Consider the following 20,020-nt stretch of genomic DNA (forward strand, 5'->3'; position numbering starts at 1 on the left):
TGCCCCTTTAAAGGAGGCGGTAGTCTGGCCAGTCCTAAAGAAGGCATCTCTGGATCCAGAGATCACCACCAATTATAGACCGGTGGCCAACATCCTGTTCTTGGGCAAGGTGTTAGAGCAGGTGGTGGCAGGACAACTCCAAGCACTCTTGGATGAAACTGATTATCTGGACCCATTTCAGTCCGGCTTCACACCTGGGTATGGTACTGAATTTGCCTTGGTCGCCCTGTATGATGACATGTGCAGGGAGAGAGACAGGGGGAGTGCATCCCTGTTGGTCCTCACAGCTAAAGACACCCAAACCACTGCTCCTCACAATGCATGAGGCTTCTCATGTCTGAATGCATGTGACACAGGAGAGTCAGAAGTGGGTATAGTCAAATCTCTCTGTTTTACTTTCTAAGACAGCATGATCAGTATTATTTAAAGTCTAAAGTTCTTCCATTGCAATTATGAAGAAAGTTGCTAATGTTTGTAAGTTATTACCAAAAACGAATCAAGCTTTCACCTATCTGCATGAGCCAAATCCAGTCGGTCCATGATTTCCCTCCATGGTGATGATCATAATGTACCTGCCTGCCTTTAACTGTTAAAGAAGAATATCAGAACTGAGGAGTCTCGTGTTTCAAAATTTCAACACAGTTTGAATTAGGAATGTACAAATGTTTTTTTAATCTGAACCATCTGTGTCAGGAGTCAGCCGTTCCATCGTCTGCTCTTTTACAGATTCTAATATTTTCCCTGCCCCCTTTGGAAAACCATGCAAAAAAGTCTGCCACAATTTTCAGTGTTTTCACTGGCATGTGAAATATTTTGCATGTTTTCTTGGCTCTGCAATCAATGAGCAGAGCATGCATACAGATGTGTAAAACTTTGTTGTTGTTTTTAATAAATGGCATACATGTTAGTGTATTTTCTAAAAACTTTTGTACTTTTACATGTCCAAACTTGTATATAATTCTGGAAAGCCGAGAGAGAGAGAAAGGAAGAAAGGCAGGCAGGCACATGACTTGGAAAAAGCCAGTCTACTACATATTCTGTGAATCAGAGTCATAGAAATCATTTGAAACTGTTACAAATTTCTTCAACATCACAGGTATGACAGGAATTCAAAGCTAGAATATTAAGACCTGTGCACTGTCTTAATGGATGAATATATTACTTGCATTTTTTCCCAGATTGATGGCTTGGGTTTTTTGTTTTTCAGTTTATCAGCAGTGTGTGTGAGATGAACTGTGTGGATTATTATTTTTTTGGCTACCTCTGATAGGATCTGGTCTTCCAATGCTTTGCCCCTCTCTAAAGCAACCACATGGGGCACTGGCCGTTATACCAGGAACACTGAGAAGGCTATTCTACAGATCTATTTTTTTCTTTCACACTCGCCACCATGGGAGAAAATACAGGCATGACACAGATGTCTATGTGTGTGTGAGTGAGTGTGTGTTTCCTGAGGTCTAATAGCACCATTGGTGGTTTGGTTTTTACCAGAGAAATGGTACAGGAGAAAGAGTGAAACACTTCCTTCTCAACTTCCTCTGCAGAATTTCTTGAAAAAACAAGACTTCTTCTTATCCCTTACACATGGTTTTAAAGTCAAACACACACAGCAACAGCAATCATCAGATCTACCCTGTCATGTGTATTTCTGCACTTAAGTAGACATTAGTCAAGTCAATCGTTATCTTTACATTCAACTTCATCACCGGGAGTGTTTTCTAGAACTGTGTACAGATCGCCTCTTGAAGCGCTCTCTGCCTGCACTTTTTTTTGCTTTTTGAAGACATGTAAATCGATGGGACTGTTTCATCTAATTTATATGGGAGGTTGAGAAAGTGTTGAAAAGTTTCTCAGCAGTGGGATTCACCCTTAATAGTGGCAGTGGTACTTCTAACCTCCCCCCACCCCAGGGCTTAATTTTGATTCCTGTTGGGAAGCCTAACTAATGTTTTTGATCCTCTGCAGAGGCTTAGCTTAGTCTTCCATTCTAAGACTGGTATTTTTCCCTAATACCAGCTTTTAATAATGCATTGTTTCCTGATTCACCCTCAGTGGCATCTGTGCTTCCCGGTCCACATTAACAGCCCATATTTAAAACATATAATCATAAAAGGAACAGATGAGTACTGACTCAACCATCTAAACCACAGGAATGCCTAGGTTCTAGGAGATAGCAATCATTTTCATCTTTTTTTCTCTTGATCCTCGTAGTATTTATTCCTAAACACGGTCCCCTAAGGACCAGACTGATTTTCATTACCCAAGTATCAAACTTAACCTTTGCTGTCAGGAGATGAGTTTTCCCCCTCTCACAACAACCATTTTGCAGAGCGGCAGGTCTTTCCTTCTGGGTGACCAGTGTCTTCCCTTCCTCCAAGTAGAAACTGGCTTGATGGTATGAGAGAGTGAGCCATTGTATGAAACATGAAAGAGATATATGTGTGTATGCTGCAGTCGTAACACATGGTTTCCCTCCTTGTGATGGGAATCCTGTTAAGTAGAAAGTCCAGGCTGGCTTTTGATTCTTTAAAAGGAAAGCAATGACTAAAGTCCATTTTGTCTGCTGTAGCTGAAGTTGGACTCCTCGATCTGAGTTTCTGAAAGGTTATTGATTTGGGGCTGTGTCCTTCCTATCTCTTCCAAAGCACAGGCTAGAGAGTCTAAGTCATCATCATGTTGATGCCTGGCTTCCCACAAGTCCAAAATGACAGCAGATGGACTGTGCTGGGTGGCAAAGTAGGACAAATTCCTAAGCCAAGAGAGAAGCAAAAGCAAAGAGGTTAGTCAGGGCAAAGAACCTTTTGGTTATCAATGTCTATCTTCATGTGCCATGGTAGTAAACCTCTTTTGAACATGCGGTTCAGTTCAGATAGTTCCTATAGAGCTAAAAAGGGGCTACAATGAATGAGGAGCTTCACTGACATAGGAGTCCCCAGCCTTTCTCGGAGATGCAGGTACTGTTCAAAAGAGGAACTGCAACCCCCATAGGCAATGGTTACTAACTGCATTCAGTGGAGAGTTTTCCATTCTGGTTGGGCCCACAGCCTCCAGAAACACGATCTAGCTCAAGATGTTGTGTTACATGTTACGGTTAATTTCCAGCACCCTCCCACCCCACCCCACAAACTCTCAAGTAAAATCAAACCCCTGAACATGCTGAGGAGGAGGGATATGCAAGGCTAGCAAAACCTACCCTCAACCAAGTTTTCCAGATTGAATCTCGAATTTGTATCCAATTTTGAGCTTTCTTTTTTTCCTTTTCACATGAAAAGCTGTGCCTATTTCCAAGCACAACTTTCTGAATGTACTCACCAATTGTGTGCATATTTGAAATGTACGTACTTTTATCCTATTGCGTAAAGCAATTGTGGGTGTATTTTTCAAAAGTGCACATTTTTCATTTTTCTGATGTATGTGTGCTGTCAAAACCATTTCTGGCATTTTGCTTTTTATGCATTCGTTTATTTTTAATTTGAGTCTGAAAGATATAATGCAAGCTGAAAAATGGACAGATTTGGACCATTAATTGTATCCAAGTCAGTTTTCAGTCAGGAAGATGTGAATTGGGTAAATCCTGATTAAAAACAAAGTGAAACAAATTTCTTATACACTTCTACCCATGAGCAACATTTTCTCAAGGCATCGTGGTATGTGTTACCATCCTCTTTTTATTTTATTTATTTAGTTATTTAATATCCCACCTTTATTTTTATTTCCAAGGAATGCCAACTGGTTTACATAGTTCTCCTCTTCTTCTCAATCTAATCCCACAGCAACCCTGTGAGGTAGGTTGGGCTGAGAGTCTGTGACTGGCCCAAAGTCACCCCGTTGGCTCCATGGCTGAGCGGGGACTAGAACCCAGGTTGTCTGAGTCCCTGTCGCATGCTCTTAACCACTACACCACACTGGCTCTTTGTACATAAGGCAAATAATGTTTTGCTTGCTAATTGTGTGGGTTGAAAGGGACATTGGTAAGATCTATGGGAAACTGTGTGTTTTTGGAGTGTTTCTGTAGAATGCTCAAGAAACCTTTCCTGGTTTGGAGGTACACAATAGGAATGCTTGTAACACTCTCTAACAGCTGTTGACACAAATGTAGAGAGGGGGAGGCTGAACACCCCAAGAGAATAAACTTCTTCTGAATCATTTGCTGGCAGTCATGATGGCAGACAGGTAAAAACAAACAGCAGTGCATTATGGAAAATCAACCTTTGGGGTAAGAGCTAGTAACTTTTTGACCCTAAAGGCCTTGATAAAGAATGTTGTTGGTATGATAAACAGGGACAAAATGACCTTGTTATCATGGCTTCATGTTACTTCCACTATCAGAGGGGTATGCCATCAAATTCCATTTTCTGGGCAACAGAGTGGAAGTTTGCTATTGCACTCATGCCTTTTTTGTGGAATTCTCACAGGTATTTGGTAGGCCAGCATGCAAACAGAATACAGGACTAGATACACCTTCAATCTGATTGAAGAGAACATTTCGTATGCATCTGTACCCTAGCATGAATGGGAAAAGCCTGTGAGATGGCATTCATCTTTTCATAACAAATCATTATTGCATAAAGATATATTGTGAATTTGTATGCGAGGTGAGAAAAAGTGTCAAGACAGGCCTTCCTACTGGGATTTGGTGTGCAATGATGTTTTTCTGGTTGCTTTTCTACATTGGCCAGTTTTGATTTTGCTAGACACTGCACACATGATTTATGAAAATGTTCAGGATATTTATTTGCAAACAATTGGATGGAACAAACTGGCTTTTGAATGCACATTATTTTCAGACCGTGCCATTAAGAGACTATGCCTCTTGACAAATTGACTTGCATTATTTCCTCTGGGGATAATCATCTGAGTAAGGCAATTGAACAACCATGCATATGCATAATCATATTTACATACAGCTTATGATACATTACACATGCATGTAGGATTTGCTCAAGTTTAATTGTTGCTAAATCTCTGTGGAACAACTACTCAGAGAACTAGGATAGAGCAAAGGGAGAATTCACACGTGTTCAAGTGCTCTGCTTGATGTCCCACTGATTCCGAGAAACATTTATCACCAGAAACTGTGTCCTACATTATGCTGCATCATCTCAAATTTCATATGCTTGATGCTGTTAGCAAGACACACGTGAATGAATGAGCTATCCTAGTTGGTATGCATGTGTGAATCAGTGGAAGTGTGGCTTCAAAGCTCCTGTATCTGGGGACTGTTTGATCCTTATTTTCTAGCAAAGCTCACAGCTATCCATGTGGGTCCCCCCCCCACCCATACATACATACATACATATATATATATATATATATATATATATATAAATGTGTATATGTGTGTACACACAAGTCTATAGAGCTTGATTTCTGAACTTGATCTCCAGGATCCTGGGTTTTGGGACAGCATAATGAAAACCCCACAAATAGGCTGTGGAAGACAAAAAACCACAGCTTGGACTGAACTATACATTTAACTGATATCGTTACCTATACCTTCATTATGCAGGAGTAATCCTGCCCTTTGCTCAGCACTCGGCACACCTCACATGCTCCCACATCCTCTGGACAATAATCAAGAGCGTCATGTTCTTCAGGATGTATGTGTGCAAATCCCAACATGCAGACGCTCACACTGAGCAGGCAGTGTGCCTGACCAAATCCAGGAATTACACATCCCAGCCGAGTTTCTGGGCATCGGCTTTCATAGGCGCATTCCTTTAAGAAATTACACATATCCAAATGACTAAGTAGGTAACAGGAGAAGGCAGCCCTGTGTAATTACAGTCCCATGTTTCATTCTTTGGTTTGTTTAATATGGGGCTGTTGCATTTCTTGCAGCTTAAAGCCCATATTCTGTTTGCGAGTGGCTTCTCCAAAATGGGACAAGAGGAATGGCCTAATCACAAATATAAGTGGAAATATGGCACGTGGGACATAAGTGCAACATCTCTTTAGGTGGCATACATTAGTAAAAATAAAAAAGCAAATTTGACCATTCCTGAATACTAAAATCAGTACAAAACACTAAAAACTATCAATAATAATATGAGCTAACTAATAATAATTATGAGTAATAATATTATTACAACTAATAATAATTTAACCATGACCTTTTAAAACATGTTCTAGTGAGAAAGACAACTACAAATAACCTACTAAATCCCTCAAAATTGATAAAAATTTAAAAAATTGTGAAAAATTGTGGCCTTTCTGGTGAAGAATCCCTCAAGTCCAGGGACATCATTATTATTATTATTATTATTATTATTATTATTATTATTATTATTATTATTATAGCATTTCTATGCCGCCCCTTGCCGAAACCTCGGGGCGGCTTACAACATGATAAAATACATTGAAATACAATAGTACATAATAAATTACCATTAAATATAACAATACAAAAAATACATTGATTTACAAATACAAAATTAAAATTATCAGTATAAAATAAAAATATAGGAGGAGAAAGAGAAGGAAGAAGAAGTTGCCCAGGCCAGATCATATGTTTTAACAATTGACAATGTTTAAATATGGCCTGTGTAAAGACATTCCTTCTTTGCCTCACCTGACTCTTCCAGCATTTAGCTTAGGTGTGTTGAATGTCTTTCAATCTGAGTGCAGAGTTCCACTTTGAGTGGCCTGGGCTAGTGCATCTGCATTCCAGTGGGTGTGTGCCTACAGGCCAAAGGGCTGAGGCCAAAGTACCAGCATTTTGTAGCTTAAAGCTCTTCTTGCCAGAGACTAAGCATTCAGTCTCTTAGAATGGTGGACAAAACTGCACAAAAGATGGGAAACCAACAAGTGATTGGTGGTCAGAGAAAGGTGTGGGGCAGTGCCAGGAGGCATTGGCATGTGGGAGCCACCAGAGTGCTTTCTTTGCAAAAGGAGGGTTCAGTTTGAGCCCCAGGTGTGGGTATATGCCATGGTTGCTAGGTCCTCACTGACACAAGCAGCAACACAGAGCAGAAGCAGACTAATCAATTTGTACCTACTTTTCACTGTAGCAGGTGAAGTGGCCTTCTTTCTCAGTTGCAACCCAGAACCGTGGATTTCACAGGAGGAGGAAGTTTACCAGCTAAAGCTGGGAGGACTGAATCTATTGTGAAAGTCATCTTAACCTTTACCACATAATTCCTGGCAAAATGTCATCTCTTAGCTCCCTGGCTTGAGGGGCTGAGCTGGTCAATAAGTAAATATTTCTTTAAGCACAGACCCAATAGTGGAGACAAGCTCCCACTGTGGCTTTCTAACAGAGAAACTTTCAACTCTAAAATGGTAAGTATAGTTTTCCTTTCACATTAAGCTGGTGTATTGCTGCACTTCTTTCTATGCCATTGACTTACTGGGGCAAATTCTCTGTTCCCTTGCCAGTCCTTTATCACCTAAAGGCAGATTGTCATGTGCTGCTTCATCTGCAATGAAGAATATAACAGAATCCTTACTGCATCCTTCCAAGGATGACTGAAATAATGCGTGTAATATTTTTGAAGATTCTGAAGAGCTCTACTGATGATTGTTGTTGTTGATGATGATTAGTGGTAGTATATGACTGAAAGGAGAATAAAGTTGCCTCTGAATTTCTACTCTTCTACTCTTACTTTCACAATCCTGTAAGTGTCAAGGTGGAGAGGTGACTTCACTAATTCTCCCAGAAGTCCTGTGCACCTCTCAAAATTTGCTCTAGAAGGTTGAGGAACTGGTTGGAACATTAGAAGGGTGCAAGTTAAGGTAAGAATTGGAGACACACACACACACCTCTATCCGTCCTTTCTGTAGAGGAATGTTCTGTTGAATTTTGTTCCTATCCATGAAACGAAGAACTCTTCCATTTGCAGAAACTACTTATGTACATTATCAGATTTTATATGGCTCATCTCCTAGTTTAAGACTAGTAATACATTAGCTTGCCAGTGCTTTCTCTGGCCTTACTCTTCGGTTCAGCAGAAAAGGACTCACCAGCATGTTATTTTCTGTGTGTCTATTTGCCAGAAAACAGGAAGGAAACTATCTAGAATGTGACCCAAAAAGGGGAAAAATGCAACACTACCTACAAGGTAGATGACAGAAATATTCTACAGCTACCTATAACTCATTTATCAGCTACTATAAAAAGAGGCAGATGCATGCATGACCCAGCAGAAACCATATTTTTCAAAGATAACAGGAGACTGGGATAATATCCTGGGCACTGCTGAAACTGGAACCAGAAATTGTGCTATAAGAGATGCCAAAATTGATGCTTCTATTAAGGAATGGGATAGATAAAACCCTTTAGGATTTTTATTCCTACCTCTCTTCGCTTCCTGTTCTGATGTAAGCATAATCACTGGCCCCAGCTAAGTTCCACATAGAAAGCAAAAACCACCTGCCTTTTTAGCACGGGCAGCGTGAAGAGGCACCCTTGCACAAGCATGATCTGCAGTACTATCAGATGAAAGATGCCCTGATCACAGTGGTACTGGTGGCTTCTTTTATGATCATGGCAGACCGCAATAATACACTGCTTCTGTGTGCAATCGTTCCGCCTAATATGCAATCCCGTTTTCCCTTTCCAGTCTTTCATGAATAATGAATATTTTTGCAAACTTACAAGCAAGGAAACACAAAGTAATCGCTGCCAACCATTTTAAAATTCAAGAAAAATACAGCCAGCCACCTGCACTCACTTGTTCCAAATAGTACACGTCTTGCTTCCAAAGCAGTGCAAACAGATTGTGAGTTGGACAGTCATTCCAAACATTCAGAAAACATCCAGCTCCAATTCGCCTATGGTATCTTGTTTCTTTCTTCCATGTGGCCAACAGAAAACACACATGGTTTAGTTCCAGAAGGGACTGCTCATTATTCTAAACAAGAAGTCGAACAAATGCCCAGATCATGAGCCGAGGAACATGCTATTCTTAAAAGGTACAGAATCTGGCTTGTCTGCTAATGGGCATTTCTTAAAAGAAGAAGAGTACACAAGCTCATGTGTGGGTGTTTTCTCAAATGATCTGATTACAGAACAGCAAGAAAAGCTCTGTGCCCACTTGCTTCACCATTCCATCTTCGCTGATTAAAAAGAAAGAAAATGGCAGTGCTTTATCAATGTTGCCTTCTGGAAAGATGTTCATTTGAATAGTTAACTCAATGCTACAGAAATGGGGTCAACATGGTGGGAAAAGGGAGCAGCATCAGCATGCCAAGCAGAAGCCCACATGATAAATAAGTAAAAGTACCCCCAAAAAACCCCTGCTGCATCAGTATTGCACGCACAAAGTAGCCATGGCACATCAGAGTGTAATTTAGAAAAGAAAAACAAATAAAAATAAAGGAGTTATACAGACAGTCCTGCCTGAACTCCTTTAAGCTTTCAGCATCCTGGAGTGGGACTTGGCTAATTTCCAGGAATGCTGAATATCGGAATTCCTGCTTTGTTGTGTTGCCCTAGAAATGGCATGTATGCACAGTTGTCAAAAACTACATATGCACAATGCAGTGTCTCCCACTCACCCTCAATCTGCATTTCTTGCTTTAGCCTTTAGCCCTTAAGAAGAAACAAATAATTCTGATTATGGAAAATGTACTTGTTAACATGTGTATGTACCTTTACAAATGCATTTTTTTCAACCAAAAAAATCCATCTTCAAGGTTTTGAGAAACTCAGCATGTTCTGACATTGCATATTAACCTATATCCATTCATTGGGTTTCATTTTTGATGTGAAGGCAGCTTAAGAGGGAACCAGGCATAACTTTGTACATGGGTGTTCCACATTATTGGAACAGCGGCAGACTCAGTTGGTGATGTTTCTACCCTGAGCAGAATTCCTCTGGCAGATTTCAAACCATGATGGAGTTCATTAGAATGAAGACATGAAAAATGAACCCTTTTAATCACTTAAGAGTTTTGTATAATGCAGCTTTTGTACAAGATGTTTGGATTGCTGCTAGAAATACAATTATAATCATGGCTATGTCTCCAAAGCCTTTCCAGTGGAATTGGATTACCTGTCGATGCTGTTTTTCTGTGCTAACATCTGCCAGTCTTTGCCTTTGGCACTGGGTGTGTCAAAAGTCGCACATATTCTCTGCCTGATAGAGTACGGTATCTTGAAGGCTTGTGGTCCCATCTGAGCAGGAAAGTGGCTGTCATCATGTGCAAAGAAAGTGATGGTTTCTCTTTCATTCTGTTTGAAACACACATTAAGGATTGTAAAAAGAAAAGGTGGAAGGAAAGAAGGAAGAAGTAAACAAACAAACACCATGAGGTTCACTTCTGTATGAAACACCAGATTCTGTTCTTTTGCAAACTTTCTACAGAATCAAACACACAAACATTTTTATAGGATTAGGCTACTGATGGGGACCTGCCCTCAGTTCAGTTCAGAAAGTCATCTCCAATAACAATGCATCTTGAAATTCTTGTACCTCCCATTTAAGTTCTAAATTAACCTGATGATTTAATTGCAGTATGCATTGAAATGGCTTAAAATGTTGAATAGCAGAAGTCCAAGAAACAAATCCCAGATTCACATGGAGCTAAGTCAACACAACTGAACTGGACTCTTGACCCACAGTTCTCAGGTAATACAGAAAGAAGTCTCGTATATGCAACATTTTGGCTTCAGAGGTTAGCCAAACTATTGGGTGGGGTTGTTAGATAAATTTGCAGTGGACTCAACTGAGTTAGAATGTCTAAGAATCATAGCACTGTATTCCACAGTGGAGTAGCTTTTCCAACTTACAAGTATCCCATGGACTGGTAAACTTTTTTTGTCATTGTCCATAATTTTACACAAATTTAGTTGTGTAAAAATGCAAAGACAGACAGACAGACAGACCTGAATGAAACTGTGCATCCGCCCTTGTCTAGAGTATGAAAATGCTAATTCGGAGGTGGGAGATTTATGCATTTTTAGGAGTATGAATTTGTGCAAATACATGATCCAGCAGGTTCTCATTGAAGTACTTTCATGACCGACCCCACTCATGCGGGCCAGGTGGCCTACTCAAGAAGGAGTATAAAGTGCTTCTAAGTGCAGCTGAGCCTTGCTTGAGCAACAAGGCCAGCAAGGTCTAGTTTACTTCTGCTGTTCCTTCTTTTCTCTAGTTTTACTTATTTACTTATGTATTGCTTTTATATCCTGTCCTTCACAGTAGCTCTGGCCCATTTTCTGGCCCTGCCATCTGCATTGTCCTAATTCTGACAGCTCCTCATTTGTGACTACCAATTTGTGGCTACCTCTGCCTTCTGAGTTTCATCCCATCTCTATCTGTAGCCCATGAGAATCCACAAGAAAAGAAGGGGAGATTTTATTAGGAATTCTTCTAGTTCTCCCCAGTAGTCGAGGTTGTCTAGTTTAAAGGCTCACCTTGCCAGTGATGGGAAAGGCCTCTTTAGAGACTTTTGAGGGCTGAAACTGTACAACTGAACGTGATGGACAAATAGCCTGAACTAGCATAAGGCAGTTCCTTTTGTTCTTTTTATGCTGTTACTTGCATTCAGTGTAGCTTTCTTTTTCTTTTTCCTTCCTCTGTCTCTGAGACTGTAAACTCCAGGGGTCAAGAACCCACCTTCATGTTAGTTCATATGCCTTTCTACCTGTCTAGCACAACAAGATATGTCCTCTGCATGGAATGTCTGGGTGCCAGTGCAGTATAAATATTTCATTGGAATGGCACTACAAGCCTTTTCATATAACATTTATGGCACATCTCAAAAGACGCCTGTGCAAAGTAATAGGAGTGCTGTAGATACATCACATTTTCTGATTGCTTTAAATTAAATATGCAGCAGATTGGGTACTCTGCACTTTGAAGATAAGCTGCTGCTACCTGGTTTGCAAAACAGCCCCATGCAAGGGTAAGTTGAAGCACTGCATCTGTTTGCTGTTGTTGTTTCTTAAGTTGCTGAATTAACCTTGACTTTTTATCATCGTTTGTAGGCAGGGGTAGAAACATTTGCTGTATCAGTGGATCTGCTTGAAGAGGAAATTGTTAATGGGCAGTACACTGCATCTGATAGAGGTTTCTGGGAGGAGGAGGAAGAGGAGGAGGAAGAAAAAAGTAGTGCCAGTACCCCAGAGAAGGAAAAACAAACCATATCAATTACTCATATCTAGTTTAACACAAAGGAGGTAAATTGCTACTCCAGTTTCCACAGGGGGTAGTTTTTGCTGAATCTAGATAAAGATGTGGCATTCAGACATTCTTTGCATGCAAATTTTTGGCCATTCATCCGAAGTGAGAGGTGGGATGCACCCCTTTATGCAGAGGACAGAACCCTTTTTGAACCAGTGGTTCATCTACCCACAAAAATAAGGGAATTTAAGAAGACAGTTAGGGTGGTTCTCTGATGGATACTGGGAACTCTTTGTCTACTCTGCACAAGGCAGATGAATGTTGCCATTTGTTCATGTTATCATTTAGTTCAGTCATAACTGGCAGGCAGTGCAGAAATCCAGGGAATGAGCTGGGATATCCCAATAAGTCCTCTGAGGCACCTAGAGATTGAAGGTTGGTCACCTACCCAACTTTCCTCTCATTGTCACTGAGTTCCAGGGAGGTGGGAATGAGTAACCATTAGAAGACTTAATACATTGAACACTGGCTGGCATGGATTGGGTAGAGCAGCCAGGGTGCCTTCAGCTTGGCTTTATTGGGAATGGGCAATAGAAGGTGTGGATCAGCATGCTACTTGATCTACCTCATACTGCCAGGGTACCAAGGTCCAGCTGCAAATTCCCCCAGCACCTTGTCTAGTGTGTCTATAACTGGCCCTCATATATGTTTATGTTCATTGCAGATGCTAAGTACTTGCCCAGAATCCTTCATTCCAAGGAAGGAGGCACACTTGTGTTTGGTATGTACCAGATCATTTGAGATCAGTGATACATGGAGGGATGGCACCAAAAACCACACTTCGACCCTGAGAGATGTTCAAAACTCAGAAGATACCGGGATGTGTGGTCTAGGTTGAAATTTACAAAGAATAATCAATTCCTCAAGCGTCCCTACCCTTAACAGCAAAGTTCAGTCTCCCTGAAGACCACAAATGCTCAAAGCAAAGCACAATTTCTATTGTTTCATATACAAAATAAAATATGCCTATGGGAGAACATATGGATGATGGGACATGCGGGGGGGGGGGGGAGACACTTGCCTCGAGAATAGAAGTCTGGATCTGTAAGATTTGTTCATGGCCTTTGACTTGTCTGACACAAATTTTGCATGAGAGTTGTGTGGTGGCGGGAGTATAGCGCTCCAGTGAAAAGGCACAGTGGAGTGGCTGCTGGTGGCTCTGCCACACACGAGAGAAAGGAACTTCCTAGAAAAGAAAGGAAGAGGAGACAATTGGGCAATCAGCTGACATGGCAAGAGCGATGCAAGCACCCAATGACAACTGCCGATGCTAGAATGGCATTAGATTTCCGAAGGATTGCAAATCAACCTGCCCATTTCAATGGACAGAAGAGCCGCAGCTACTTACAGCATAAAGAGGACCATATGGTACCTGCCTACCTGATAGGTGTTGAATATGAGGAGTCAACAGAAACAAAGATATAGCAAGCCTAATTCAGTGCTACCATGCTTGAACATGCAGGGATTTGAACCCATATTATTAGGAGCCAAGCACTCCAAGCCCTGGGTCTGGATGAACAAATCCATCAGTTTCAGTCTTCATTTTATTTATTTCTATAGCACCCAATAGCCTAGAGCTGTCTGGGCAAGGTAAAACAATTACTTTGTAACAGAAATGTGTTGTCTTTTCATCTAGACCCAAAAGGTGCTAGGCAAACACAGAAGGAATCCCTTCTAAAATGGGGATGGGGGGACAGAAATATTTTGTTAAGTTTCTTCAATCAAACATTTGGTAGAAAGCTTGACTCACTTGATTTACTCTCTAAAATAATAGATGGACCTACTAGCAGGTTGTCTCCACCCAAAGAAAAACCTGGTAAGCAATGGTAATGTTTGGGATGTTTAATTCTGCCAGGGAACTCTGCTCCTCTTCCATTCTTTAAATCACTTCTGGAAAGAGGATCTTACTGTTTTGCCCCATACATGTTCTCAAATGCATTAATGGAGCAGTGAAAGAGCAACCTGCATACCTCAACAGCTTCTGGAGAACAGATCCTGTGCTTGACTGGAGCCAGCCACAAGGCTGCTCATGCAGAACCTGTTCTCTCAATGGCCTTCTGCATTTATTCACACTTATCAAGTTTCCTTTATGCTCAGCATGGAGAAGTCTGTGAAATTTGATAAATCTTACCAAAACTGAAATAAAATCCAATTATCAAAATCCTGCTCATTTCTGAACAGGGCGGTTTTCTTGTCTGCCTGTGTTCTATTCGAGCTGTAAGAAAAGCCATTGGCTCATTGGAAATTTGTGCAAAATTTGTGAAAATGATTTTAAGGTGGGGGGGGTCGGTTCAGTTTCCTATTATACTGAGGCTCCTACAGACCAGATGCAAGAATATGAATCATCTTCTATCAGGAACCCAACAAATCTTTCAAGATGCGAACAGTAGTGGAACAAACAGATGCCTTTGGATTTGCGACAAGGTTGCTGGAATTTGGGAGTTTGTTTCAAGTGAAGCACTGCTATTTCAGTCCAGTCTAAAATCAGTCAAACTATATGAAGTGTGGTTAAAAAGTCCAATAATACTCCACCTGCCTTCCATTACAGCAGTACTTTCAGGATCCAGTTTTGGGTCCCTATTACTGTAACCATGCCTCAAGAAAAGCATTTCGACCCTATAGAATGGATGAAATGCACCAAGGTCGGAGAGCCACCAAATGCTCAATGCTTGAGTGAAGAGGTTACAGTCAAAGAAGAGCCAATGACCATTCCAGGAAGCCACAAAGGGTCCATTAAGAAGTCCAGTCTGGTCAGATTTCACCAGCAAGCCTGAGCGCCCCCACCCCCCTTTCCTTTAGTTAAGTACATTTAGTCTTATGGCTAAGTTTGGATTGCCACTCATTTACTGTTATGTATTATTCATATTTAGGAATTGTGGCTAGAAGCCATGGCCAAATTACTAGGAAATAGTCATATCTCAGTGGAAGAGAACATGCTTTGAGTGCACTAGTCTGCAATTCTGGTGTATTTTGATTTTTTAGTCTACAACCTTGGCATTCCTGACTATGCTTGCTGGGCCTAATAGGAGCTAAAGTTAGAACCATTTGGAGGAAGGATGGTACAGGTAATACAGTTCCCAATCTAGACAAAGACAATTAGATAGCGATTTCCTTTGCTCTTATTGCGATTCATTCACATGTTTTCTGTTAAAATGGGGTAGCATCTCTGATCTCTTAGAAAAGATATGGATGGATATCAGCTGTGATGGTTGAGTGGGACCTCCATGTTCAAAAGCAGTATGTCATGGCATACCAGGTGCCAGGGAAGACCACACCTGCATGCCTGGCTCGTGGGCTTCCTGAAAGCATCTGATTTTGCCCATGATGAGAAACAGGATGTCAGACAAGAGAGACATTTGGCCCAACCCTAAAGTCTTCTTAGATTCTTTTCAACAAACTTCAGCTTCTTCAGGGATTTCTTGCTTGTTTCTAGAGGCTGCAAAGACCATCAGCAAGTTTGTTTAATAAAAATAATTTTGTTTGTTTAAAATAATACGCAATTCTGTTGTTTCATCATACTCATTGTGAATTGCTGAAGCTGCTATGTGGGAGTATATGGGGCATTAATGACCTCTTTTTCAACCCAGCATTTAACAATTAATGTTCATTAAAATAATGTTTCTATATTCCCATGATTATACTGTGATTGTAATGAACCTATTGATGCCCAAATGGTTTTGACCCACAAACATAAAGAATAGCTTTTATGCTTTTAGCCTTAGCCAGCTTAAGAGAAATGGGTTAAGGTTTTGTTTATTTTATTTAAGAAGATAACTGCATACATCTGCCTGTGTGCTAAAAAAATTATGAGTATTCAAAGGGTACAAGCTATGCACGTTTAAACAGAACATTAAGGAACAAGAAATGTTCAGTGTTGCATCAAGGAAACAAAGAGATGTCAGAAAACCTCTATAGGATTTAGATGGCGATCCCCACATTTTGAAGAGTGTGTGAGAATCGTGAGGCTATGCCAGCTCACCTTGCCCCTGGAAATATGCAGGGTCCTTGGTGTGTCAGCAGGTGGTTCTCAACATATGCTCATATATGCCATCGGAGGGCACCCTGGCACAATGGAGGCGCTGGGTATTAATATCCATGTGACACCTCTTTGCACATGGGCCAAAAACGTAGATGGCAGGGGGCACAGTCATTCTGCACATCTTGCCAATGTGGGGAGGAAAGCCCACACAGCCTTGTGATCTTGCTCATGCATTCTTTCAAGATGGGTGGGAGGGAGTCATCTGTGCTCCCTACAGGAACACTTCACAAGGTAAGACTGTTTTGTTACCTTGACAGCATGCTCAGAGAGGGACAGAGGCCTTTACAAGTCCTTTTGCTTCCCACCCAGTGGCTCCTTCTGTACTTTCAAAGACTGGAAGCGAAGTCATCTTTATGGGGGAGACTAAAGTCACCCTGCACTTGCAGTCCAGAACCTCGCCTCCTCTCCCAGTTGCTTGATCATGAGTGTGATCGATCTTGCTGGCTCAAGTTCACACTGTGTTCTTTTGTCTGCAGGTCTGCCACTGAGCAGCTGGTTTTCAATCACTCCACATAATCATGGAGAGTTGTGTGTGTGTTGGGGGCATATTTTGTTTATATGGTCAGGGGGGGAAATGCTGCCAAAGCCTGGTGTGACCTTCTACAGCCAAGGTTGCGGCACAACCCATCACCTTATTCTTCACCTTGAAAGAGGTTCCCCCTCTCCCTTTTCATTCCTGCTTTGTTCGCTGCAGCACATTACTGGGAACACGCTGCAGCCTGGAAGCCCAATGCCTGCAAACAGGAGGCTGGTGCCATCGCAGCATTTCAGTCTTCATAACAATAATAGCAGGACAGCAACGGCACCATCACAAGCACTTCCAGGACCAGAGTTACCTTCCTTGAATCCACCTGCTGGGGAACAGCAGCAGGAGAAAGCTATTGCTTGCATGTGCTTCTTTTGGGCATCCCAGAGGCATCTGATTGATCGCAATGAGCTCGATGGACCTTTGGTCTGACCCAGCGGGGCTCTTCTGGCATCCTTATTTCTTAGCAACCATCCAGCTTAGCAATGGGCATCTGAATTCGGGTGCTCATGAACTTTCTATCTCTGTGCAGCAAAAAGTGTTGGTGTGCCATGAAAGGTTTCTGACAGCAGCTGCAAAGCTCATTAGAAATCCAGCAAGGGCATCTGAAGCATGCATGAACTGTCAGATATTGTTATTTTGAGGCAACAGTGTCTCTTTCTCCATCAAATCTTTCAAATCATACTCAGTCATAAAATGGAAACAGTTATATCTTCTGTGTCATCACACTTTCAAAAGCATTTGACTGGATGACTCAAGGTGAGATGATTTTGGTTTACATAGCTTGTTAGGAACATTCTTCCAGTGTATCCCACAAAAGAGCATTCATGACTTATGTCCAAGTTTTACAACTTCAGAAATAGGTCCCCAGAAAGGCACAGCAGTTTGCAGCTTAAGTAACTTAGGGAGCAATTCTATGGGCAGAAGGCTTCAAAACTGGAGGCTTCAGTATATGCAATACTCTGCCAGGCAGATGACGGTAGGGTGGGAACAGTGCTGGAGATGATGTCCCTCCCCTGCCCCTTATACCTGATCATTGCTTTTATTGGTATGTATTTGCTAGATGGGCCTTTCAGACTATCCAGTAATAGAACCTTGGAGAGGGAGGGAAGGAGACTGGGAAAGGCCCCAGCCTTTCTAGGTTCCAACAGAGGAACCCTGGTGGTATAGCAGAGCGCCCCTTCCTGGTGACCTGCTCTAACTGCAGGCATCTCTAACCACGTAGCTGTCAGTGACGACGGTTATTGTCTAGGGCTTCCCACAATGCCCAGTATTCTTTCTGCAGGAGCTACCAAGTTCATATAGTTGGTGTTTGAAAAATTGACCAGCAGTCTACTTTTCACAGCAAACTATCAAAACTGGGGGTTTTAATAGAAACATTTGAACTGTGGACTTAAAAAAAAAGCTATTAAATTGGTTCCCCCCCCCCCCGTCTTAATTAGGTTATTTTAAAAATGTTGTAGGTGTGGGCTGACTGCTGTTCTGGGATAAAAGCCAGATAAGGGAAACATTTGTGAATTGTGTACAATCATAGAAACTTTACCTTACACAGTTGAATGTTATGATCAATTATTTTTCTAAGAGCACAATGCAATGCATGATCAGGCAAAAGAAGAAGAAAGCTATGGCTCCCAACATTCCCCAGCCATTATGCAGCCTGGGGAATCCTAAGAGTTGTAGCACACCTTTTTCTGTCTAAACATGCACAGAGTCTCACCCTTAATTTCACTGTTTTGAGATTTAGAAATTTAGCTACTTTCCTTGTTTTGTAATTAGCAGAAGTATCAAGGCTGCTGGTGATTAAAGTATTATTTTGACATTGCTCTGAGAAAGTTAAATTAATGGACCATTGATTTATAATACTTTACAAGTTTAAAGACCAGCTCTTTTCTTATCCAGTCAACTGCCCAATGCTCTTCAGTGGAAATACAATCCTCACTGGATTTATCCCAGGGGCGGACTGCAGTGGAAGAAGTATGGTCTAAATCGTAGACATCCAAGAACTTGTTAAACTAACCTAGGATTAAAGCATGCCATTTATGCATTATTTAACTGATGCTCTCCCAAATGTTAATTGCGATTTATAGTCCAGGCATTCATAAATAGACACATTGGGTTATTCAGCATCCAAACAAAACTTTTGCAGCATATGCAGTTTGAAAGAAAAAGAATATGTTTGGCTGTTAAAAGACAGGTTGCACTGGGGACTCAATCCTGGGAATACAGCTTGCCGGCAGGAAGACAAGAAACTCTTCAAAACTATATATTTATTCAGAAAATCTGTCCATGGTCTTAAGGAAAGGACTGAACTTCAGTAACAAAAGCCTTCGGGCTTTGGAGTTGCCTGGGAATTAAAAACAAAAACAACCACCTTCTATAGGTGAAATACCTGACATGCTGTGAATGGTTTGATTCTCCAGAGGAAAGGTGGGATATCAAGGACAGAGATCTGAAGACTGAAGGTATTCCCTTTGAAATGCAACAGCTTTGGTTCTTCCAGCAACTGACCCCCTTGGCGTCTTTCGTCTATAATCACTTCCTGCAGTGGAGAAGGGGAAAAACAAACCATGTGAATGCCCACAGTTCCCTTCCCTAGTAATGCAGATTCTGAATGTTGCTACTAGTAGTCTGGTTCTAAGAGATTATAGGGGGAGTTTGCAGAAGTGAATCCTAGGAAATGGGGAGGGGGTACTTTTTTCAGCAGGACAGAGAAATCAAGAGTCAGTCCCTACATGCAGGTAACTTCCGTGTCCCTGAGTCTCAGTAGAAGGGAGAGTTCTGGCACACAAGAGAAGGATTAGAATGAGAGGAATGAAAGAATGAATGAATGAATGGCTACACTTGCAGCAAAGCAGCAAGACTTGTCACTGAGCCTGAGCACATCAGCCAGGAGAAATTTAAGCCAGAGATCCCTGGAGACAGCATACCTTGTGCCAAGCTCCCCTACAGAACACTGGAAGCTGCTTTATACTGATTGCACTAATCAGTGGTATCTCTGATGGGTTTCAGGTAGGATTTTTTTCCAATCCAGCAGGATATGTTTAAAATTAAACCTGCTTAAAATTAAACCTATTACAAGGATATCATGTCCTCTGCCATGGAGCCATGACCACTGTTAAAGGAGCCAGTCCCCTTTTCACTGGGGTCTCCATATCCCAGAGCCTGCTCGCTAGCATAGATAACACACAAAGCTGAGCTGAGGAGCAATGGAGTCAAGGGCAGGGGGCTACAAACAGAAACTTAGAAAACATAGAAACAGAACAAGGCAGAAGGGAGCTCCTGGGCCATCTAGTCTGATCTCTGGCTCCAGCTGGCTCCACTCATGAC

General features: G+C 41.5%; 1 protein-coding gene across 1 annotated transcript in view; it reads right to left on the reverse strand.

Annotated features, from left to right (window-relative positions):
• Window positions 1-368: 368 nt before the first annotated feature.
• UNC5D (unc-5 netrin receptor D) overlaps window positions 369-20,020 on the reverse strand; it is a 207,579-nt gene continuing 187,927 nt past the window's right edge. Inside the window, exons 14-17 of the mRNA XM_044437388.1 lie at window positions 19,083-19,232; window positions 13,150-13,314; window positions 9,996-10,174; window positions 369-2,749 (exon numbers count right to left, since the gene is read on the reverse strand). Coding sequence (XP_044293323.1) covers window positions 2,545-2,749; window positions 9,996-10,174; window positions 13,150-13,314; window positions 19,083-19,232 — 699 coding nt within the window. The 3' untranslated portion in view covers window positions 369-2,544. The remainder of the gene's footprint in view (window positions 2,750-9,995; window positions 10,175-13,149; window positions 13,315-19,082; window positions 19,233-20,020) is intronic.

The sequence above is a fragment of the Varanus komodoensis genome, unplaced genomic scaffold (assembly GCF_004798865.1).
Source record: "Varanus komodoensis strain SLA01 unplaced genomic scaffold, ASM479886v1 scaffold30, whole genome shotgun sequence".
In the NCBI taxonomy this organism is placed as follows: Eukaryota; Metazoa; Chordata; class Lepidosauria; order Squamata; family Varanidae; genus Varanus; species Varanus komodoensis.